Source organism: Amblyraja radiata, chromosome 22 (assembly GCF_010909765.2).
Source record: "Amblyraja radiata isolate CabotCenter1 chromosome 22, sAmbRad1.1.pri, whole genome shotgun sequence".
Classification (NCBI taxonomy): domain Eukaryota; kingdom Metazoa; phylum Chordata; class Chondrichthyes; order Rajiformes; family Rajidae; genus Amblyraja; species Amblyraja radiata.
This window is the reverse complement of record NC_045977.1, coordinates 10,768,131-10,777,051: the sequence shown is the minus strand read 5'-3', so window position 1 is coordinate 10,777,051 and position 8,921 is coordinate 10,768,131. Positions and strand designations below refer to the sequence as shown.

Sequence of the window (8,921 nt, the reverse complement as noted above, 5' to 3'; positions counted from 1 at the left end):
CTGACTACGGGTGAAATTTGTACGGAGTTTTATATTCTCCCCGTGACCGCGTGGGTTTTCTCCAAGTGCTCCGGTGTCCCCCCATCTCCAAAGACATACAAGTTTGTAGGTTAATTGGCTTCGGAAAAATTGTAAATTGTCCCTACTGTGTAGGATAGTGCTGGTGTATGGGGTGATCGCTGGTCGGCACAGACTAGATGGGCCGATGGGCCTGAATCCGCGCAGTATCTCTAAACTAAACTAAACAAAAGTTCTATTAGAAAGAGATTGCCAAGGTTTCCACCCAAGACCCATTGGTTTCCCTGCTGGAATGATAAGTGCCTTGGAGAAAGCCTTCAGATGAGAGTTTCGACTGCCTGCGTGTTTGGGGTAACGGAGATTGTGTGCTGGGAATGAGCCGCAGTCACTTAGTGGAACATCCTGCGGACAAATAAATATTCACTTGTTTCTTACATGCCACCACAATATTCTTCCTCCACAATAATTCACGCTTTTAAGAACCAAGTAGGAACAAATGAACTGTACACAGTGAAGGTATATGTGTGGCGTGGTGGCGCAGAGTTGAGTTAGAGTTGCTGCCTTGCAGCGCCGAAAGCTGGGTTCAATCCCGACTGCACTTGCTGTCTGTATGGAGTTTGCACATTCTGCCCGTGACTGCATGGGTTTCCTCCGAAGTCTTCGGTTTCCTTCCACATTCCAAAGACGTACAGGTTTGCAGGTTAATTGACTTGGTATGAATGTAAATTGTCCCTAGTTGGGTGGAGGGTAGCGTTAGTGTGCGGGGATCGCTGGTCGGTGCGGACTCGGTGGGCCGAAGGATGAGTCGTTGAATGGCTGCTGTTCTGTTTTCAGGAGGGCTGGCGACAGGGCATGGTGATGGTCATGGCTCTTCCCTGGGCCCTGGAGGGCTGCCGGTCCCTCAGCTCACAGCCGTGCTGCCGAGCGTTCTCGTCGTTCAGGTGCGAGACATCCGTGGATCCGCTGAGCACGTGGACCATGTGAACCTTATTCGTGCCCTTCTTGCTCAGCAGGCAGGTGAACACCTTCTTGAAGCCTTTGCGGAAGTGCTTGGAAACCAGGGCGTAGACGATGGGGTTGAGGCAGGAGTTGACGTAGGCCATGCAGTGAGACAGGAGCCTGAAGGCGTAGGTGGCCTGGTTGAAGGGGAAGTGTCCGTAGTGGAAGCACAGGATCAGGACGTGATGAGGGAGCCAGCAGAGACAGAACAGCACGGTCACTATGATGACCATCTTGGTCACCTTCCTCTTGGCCTTCTTGGACTCAGATATATATTCTATTGGGTCTACAGCAGTCCAGAGGAACTTGATGGTCCTGGCATAAGACAGGCCTATGATGGCCACGGGGACGATATATCCAAATATGAATGTGGACGTGTCCATGATCTTTCTCTTTGGCTCCTGCCATGCCGGCATGCAGATGTAGAACCATTCGTAAGGGATAAGGTCATAGTAGCTCAGGTAGGGGCCAGCAAAGACGATGGAAAGACCCCATATGACCACCATGACGGTAATGGCGTTGCAGGGAGTGCGCAGTTCCCGTGACCGGAGGGGGTATCGGATAGCCAGGTATCTGCAAGGTTGAGAAGAGGAAATCAAAATGAGGGATAATGCACAGTGAACGAGACGAAATGTGGAGGGAGGAACTGCAGATGCTGGTTTATACCGAAGATAGACACAAAATGCTGGAGTAACGGCCCTGTCCCACGGTACGAGTTCATTCCAAGAGCTCTCCCGAGTTTAAAAAAAATCAAACTCGTGATAAGCACGGAGAATGAACGTAGCGGGTACGTCGGAGCTCGGGGACGTCTCTTAGCGGCTCGTAACGCTAGCGGCAGGTACTCGGTAAGACTCGCAAACGGCAGGTAAGCACGGGAAGACTCGTGAAGATTTTTCAACACGTTGAAAAATGTCCACGAGAGCCCCGAGTACCGATGAGCGGCCATTACCGTAAATCTCCGAGTTCGAATCAGGGCAAACTCGGGAGTGTTCTTGGAATGAACTCGTACCGTGGGACAGGGCTTTAACTCAGCGGGACAGGCAGCATGTGTGACATTTCGGGTCAATACCCTTCTTCCCCTGACTCTCAGTCTATCTTCGAGACAGAATGCATGTCGGAAAGGAAGGCTCACCTAGAATCATGCACACGTTTCCAGAGCTGTTGGCTGGCCTGGGTTTCATACACAACGGGTGCAGAATTACTGCGCAACCATGGGGTGGGAGACGGGGCGGTGGGTTGGACAGCAATGGGGACAATTCAAGCCCTGCTGCACCTCCACATTAACACTGTATTTGGTGAAGACCCCAATGGAAGTGGAAGACACACTGGTGGGGGATGAGTGGGAGGGGATCCAAGGGAGGCAGCCAGTGGGGCAACACATTGTCCTGGCATGTAGACGTGTCTAACTAGATGGGGAACCCAGGCACAACACACTGCAGACGCTGGAAACCTGAGCAAAACAGGCAGTGCTGGAGGCACTCAGCGGGTCAGGCAGCGTTTGTGTGGGGAATGGACTAGGGACCTTTCGGGTCAGGGCAGAAGAAGAATCGCCCATCCATTCTCTGGATACCGAAGAGGTGCCATATGATACGAGGACTGCACATGAGGAACCTTTATTCAAGAGAGGTAGCAGAATAAGTCAGGTCTTTAAATACCAGTGAGTCTTACATCAATGGTGGGGAAATTATTGGGGAAAAAATTCCAAGAGATAGGATTATTCTGCATTTGGAGAGACAGAGATTAATTAAGGATAGCCACCATAACTATATTAACGGAAGATCATTTCTAATTTTATTGATTTAGAAAAAAAAAGTAACTAAATGTATTAATGAATAGAGTGCAGTTGGAGTAGTCTACATGGACTCCAGGAAGGCCTATGACAGGGCCCCATGTGGGAGACTGGTCAAAAAGGTAACGGCCTCTGGGACCCAGGGCAACTTGGTAAATTGGATCCAACATTGGCTTTTTGATAGGCCACAAGTGATGATGGGAAGGTTGTTAGTGTGATTGGAAGACAATGACCAGTGACGTAGAAACATAGAAAATAGGTGCAGGAGTAGGCCATTCGGCCCTTCGAGCCTGCACCGCCATTCAATATCATCATGGCTGATCATCCAACTCAGTATCCCGTCCCTGCCTTCTCTCCATACCCCCTGATCCCTTTAGCCACAAGGGCCACATCTAATTCCCTCTTAAATATAGCCAATGAACTGGCCTCAACTATATTCTGTGGCAGAGAATTCCAGAGATTCACCCCTCTCTGTGTGAAAAATGTTTTTCTCATCTCTGTCCTAAAATATTTCACCTTTATCCTTAAACTGTGACCCCTTGTCCTGGACTTCCCCAACATCGGGAACAATCTTCCTGCATCTAGCCTGTCCAACCCCTTAAGAATTCTGTAAGTTTCTATGATCCCCCCTCAATCTTCTAAATTCTAGTGAGTACAATCTGAGTCTATCCAGTCTTTCTTCATATGAAAGTCCTGACATCCCAGGAAACAATCTGGTGAACCTTCTCTGTACTCCCTCTATGGCAAGAATGCCTTTCCTCAGATTTGGAGACCAAAACTGCACGCAATACTCCAGGTGTGGTCTCACCAAGACCCTGTACAACTGCAGTAGAACCTCCCTGCTTCTATACTCAAATGTTTTTGCTATGAATGCTAACATACCATTCGCTTTCTTCACTGCCTGCTGCACCTGCATGCCTACTTTCAATGACTGGTGTACCATGACACCCAGGTCTCGTTGCATCTCCCCTTTTCCTAATCGGCCACCGTTCAGATAATAACGTATTATTACGTATTACAGGGGTTGGTGCTGCCAGCTTTGTTGTGTGATTTACACACATTAATAATTTGGATGTGAATGTAGGTGGGAAGATTAATACGAAGGATAGACTTGGTCTACAGACTGATATTGATGAGTTGTGAACATGAGTCGTGAAAGTGACAGATGGAATTTAATTCTGAAAAATATGATGACCCTGAAGTGCTGAGGAACAGAGGGACCTAAAGGCACGGGTTACAATGGGGGTGGCACAGTGGTGCAACTGGTAGAGCTGGTGCCTCACAACACCAGGGACCCGGGTTCAATCCTGACCTTGGATGCGATCTGTGTGGAGTTTGTACCTTCTCCCTCTGACCGCACGGGTTTTATTTGGGTGCTCCAGTTTCCTCCCGCATCCCAAAGAAACGTGGGTTTGTAGGTTAATTGGCCTCTGCAAATTGTGTTGGGTGTGGGCAAGATAGTGAGATAAAGGGCCTGTCCCACTTTCATCTGGTCTCTGCCGAGTTTGCCCTTGACTCATACTCGCAGCGTGGTTGTCACGAGGTGGTAGGTGGTCGTTGGAGGTCGTAGGAGGTCGTAGGTAGGTCGTAGCAGGCCGTGATGCTAGTCGTAGGTACTCGTGGCATCAAGTAGGCTTGGGCGATTTTTCTAACCTGATGAAAAATGTCCATGAGTAAAAAAGGTCGTGAATTAGGTCGTGAAAGTGGGACAGACCCTTTACAAAGAACTTCTTCCCCTCTATTATCAGGCTTTTAGAACTGTCCTTCTATAATCTAAGGTAAGGTTTGATTCATCTCAGCCTCATTTACGACATTGGACTTTGTCTATGGAACTGATGTGCTACAATGTGCTATATTCTGCACTCTGTATCTTCCCCTTTGCTCTAACTTGAGATTGAACTGATTGCATCAATGTATAGTACATCTGATCTGTTTGCGTAGCATGCAAAACAAAGCACTCACTGTACCTCAGTACATTGACAATAATACCTAACCCCGAACCTAACTGGTGTATCAGTCTATGAATGGTCAGTGCAGACTCCACCCGCAGGGCCTGTTTCCATGCTTTCAATCAATAAATCAAAAGTGTAGGTAGATGGAGTGGTTAACAGGGCAAATTAGATGATTGCTTTCATTAGTCAGGGTACAGAATAAAAGTTCAGAGGGGTTATGGCACACAAAGCAAAACATTAAAAAAGCCACAGCTTCAGTACTTTGTGCAGTTCTGATCCCCGTCAGAAAGATTTGAGTACACTGGCAAGAGATGGGGGAATCTGAAAATTAAGTGGAGCATAGATTATGCTTTTCTCCATGGCAGAGATGTCTTTAGGCTTGAGGTAAGAGATTTAGAGAGGTTTGATGAGGGTTAATTTCACCCAGAAGGTGGTTGAAATCTGTAACACACTGCTTGAGGTGGAGGCAGGCAGATACACTCACAAGATGTACCAAGTATTTAGATTGCATAAAGTTTAACTGGGCAAGTGCTGGAAATTAGAATTATTATAGATTGGTACTTGATGGCTGGTATTTTTTCATGTTGAGGACTCTCTGACTGAAGACAATCACCTCTTCGACCCATACTGTGGTCGGTATAGGGTTCTCCAACTGCTGAGCTGAGGGAGAAGGGGGAGCAGGCATTGTTGTGGGATTAGACTGCACACAGTCGCTCTCGTTTACACAGAGCAACACTGGCTATCATTGCAACTGAAAATGCAAGACACCGTTGTATCATTACAGTCTTCAATCTCTCTTAACCATCCAACACGTGAAGGCGTAAGATGAAGAAAAGCATCAACCTTTAGGAGCCAACTAGCTGCGTGATCATAGAAACATAGAAACATAGAAAATAGGTGCAGGAGGAGGCCATTCGGCCCTTCGAGCCAGCACCGCCATTCATTGTGATCATGGCTGATCGTCCCCAATCAATAACCCGTGCCTGCCTTCTCCCCATATCCATTGACTCCACTAGCCCCTAGAGCTCTATCTAACTCTCTCTTAAATCCATCCAATGACTTGGCCTCCACTGCCCTCTGTGGCAGGGAATTCCATAAATTCACAACTCTCTGGGTGAAAAAGTTTTTTCTCACCTCAGTCGTAAATGACCTCCCTTTTATTCGAAGACTGTGGCCCCTGGTTTTGGACTCGCCCCACATTGGGAACATTTTTCCTGCATCTAGCTTGTCCAGTCCTTTTATAATTTAAACCCATCCCCTCATCCTTCTAAACTCCAGTGAATACAAGATCTCAAGCATTCCACTACACCTACGCCTGGCAGTCGCAGGTAATGGTGTTTTGAACCAAAGTCATTCGCTTCAGCGATCCACCACATACCGTACGTACCTGTCCACTGAAACGGCGGCTAATGTGAAGCTGCTTGCGTACATTGCCAGGTAGATGAAGAAGTGGACAGCCTTGCACATGAAAGAGCCAAAGACCCAGCCTTCCAGGGTGTAGATCGTGGCTTGAAATGGGACGCAAAATATGATGAAGAAAAAATCGGCCACGCTCAGGTTGAGAATGAAGAGGTTGGTCGTGTTGTGTCCCATCTGGCCATTCCTGAACAGCACGGCGAGGACCAAGCTGTTGCCGATAGTCCCGAGCAGGAAGATCAAAGAGAAGACAATGGGCACAATGACACTGGCATTGTCGTTGAGCGGGTAGTTCTCAGAGGCATTCCAGTGCCCCGACATTATGCCATCATCATCAGTCATTCAGGAAGATGTGGGGGAAAGGAACTGCGGAGAAATAGAAAAAAGATGATATAATATAAGTCTTGTCATTTGCTCCAACTGCCTTACGTTAGATATGATCCTTCTAATGGAGAGCATGGGGTTGAGAGGGGATTGATCAGCCATGATTGAATGGCGGAGTAGACTCGATGGGTCAAGTGGCCCTAATTCTGCTACAAACACTTGTGAACTTCTTTAACATGAAGTCGGGATGATAGAGAGGTTGTGGGTCAGCCACACATTTTCCCACTTTTCTTGTCTCAATATATCTCTATTTGCTGCAGGGAGGTGCAGTGTGCTATCCTGCAGTTAGACTTCAACCATACCTTAGGTGGCATTTTTGTAATTTATCACTTTTTTGATAAATTACATTCACTTTTTTTGTTTATTCACAATTATGTGTTGTATGACTTAACAATTTTTATGTACACTTTATTTTATGTTTTTCTCTTTCCCTTAATTATGTTTAATAGTGTCAGGAGATGTAGAACTACTGTAGAAATTATGAAGGACAACTCTGGATTCGGGATTCCGAGGTACTTGGCTGCATCACATGAATCATACAGTCTGGTAATAATAGCCAATGCAAGATAATAGTCGAATAAATATCGGAGGTCTCACCTTCTGTAGTTGGAACATCAGAGGTGCGAATGAGCCAATTAAGAGGGGTAAAATTCTGGCACAATTAAAATCATTAAATATGGATATTGCTTTCCTACAAGAGACACATCTGAAACAACAAACTCAGATCAGATTAAGGGCAAATTGGATAGGTCAAACCTATTACTCCTCATTCACCTCTAAAGCAAGAGGCACGGCTATTATAATTCGGAAGGGTATACCTTTTAAATTAAAGAAATCTATATCTGATAAAGAGGGAAGATATGTTATAGTCACGGGAGAAATTTACAATACACCATTAACTATGATAAATATTTACGCGCCTAATTTTGATAACCCACAATTTTTAGGAAAATAATAGATTTAATAGCAGAGCATAATTATCAAAATATAATAATGGGGGGAGATTTTAACTGTGTTATAGATCCATACTTAGATAAATCAATAAAGCTAGGGAAGCGTCTTGTTAAAACTAAGACCTGTGAATTTTTAAATACTTATATAAAAAATAATAACATAGCTGATATTTGGAGAATAGCATATCCAAGCGGTAGGGAATACTCATTTTATTCCTCAGTTCACAAAACTTATTCGCGAATTTACTATTTTTTATTGGACACAAAATTAATCCCGTATACGAATAAACCATCATATCATAATAGTATTATTTCTGATCATTCACCATTGACTTTTATACTTAAAATTGAGGGAATGCCGAGTATAAAACCTTTTTGGAGATTCAATGTACATATATTAAATAACCCGCAGGGTTATGAGTATATAAAAGAACAAATAAAACTTTTTTTCGAAATAAATGACACGCCGGGTATTTCTGCACCGCTATTATGGGAAACCTTCAAGGCATATATTCGCGGCGTCATAATTTCTTACCAAAGTTTTCAAAATAAGGAAAATAAAAGAGAACTTCAGCGGATAGAACAGAAAATAAAACTACTAGAACTGGGCAATGCAACTGACCCAACCATAAATAAACATAATAAGATAACTTTATTGAAATATAAAGTCAATAGAATACTATCGGCTAGAGTAATAAGATTATTCCAAATTACAAAACAAGCACACTTCGAATTTGGGGATAAGCCACATAAACTACTTGCGAGGCAACTGAAGCAACGAGAAAAGGAAAAAACTATTACTAAAATTAAATCGGATAAGGGTGAGTTTTTAACACTGCCTAAGGATATTAATAAGAGGTTTGCCCAATTTTATCACAATTTATATACATCTAAAATAAATACAGATGTAAGTAAAATTACAAATTTTTTAGATAATTACAAGCTCCCAAAATTGGATAGTTTAGAACAAGAGCAATTAGGAGCACGGATTACTAGTGAAGAAATAAAACAAATAATAAACTCACTGAAAAATGGGAAGACCCCAGGACCAGACGGTTTTAGTAATGAATTTTATAAAAGATTTCAGGAGTCAATTATACCAAGATTATTCAATTTATACACGCAGGCTTATACCGAAAATAAACTACCAGAAACCCTAGCAGAAGCAACAATAACACTTATACCAAAAAAAGATAAAGATTTAGATGAACCGGGTTCTTATAGAGCTATTTCACTACTAAATACGGATCAGAAAATTTTAGCAAAGATTCTAGCTAGAAGGCTAAATAATTATATTAACAATTTAATAAATACGGATCAAATGGGATTTATACCCAAAAGACAATCATTTAATAATTTGAGAAGGCTTTTCAATATAATGTACTCTCATAATGAGGACAATGAAGATAT

General features: G+C 43.9%; 1 protein-coding gene across 1 annotated transcript; it reads right to left on the bottom strand.

Annotated features, from left to right (window-relative positions):
• Positions 1-801: 801 nt before the first annotated feature.
• On the bottom strand, positions 802-6,534 carry LOC116985469 (galanin receptor type 2-like). Its single transcript, XM_033040251.1, has 2 exons — positions 6,146-6,534; positions 802-1,590 (listed from the first exon to the last, which is right to left on the bottom strand). Exons 1-2 carry the CDS (start codon positions 6,514-6,516, stop codon positions 849-851), a joined length of 1,113 nt encoding a protein of 370 aa, XP_032896142.1. The 5' UTR covers positions 6,517-6,534; the 3' UTR covers positions 802-848.
• Positions 6,535-8,921: the final 2,387 nt, after the last annotated feature.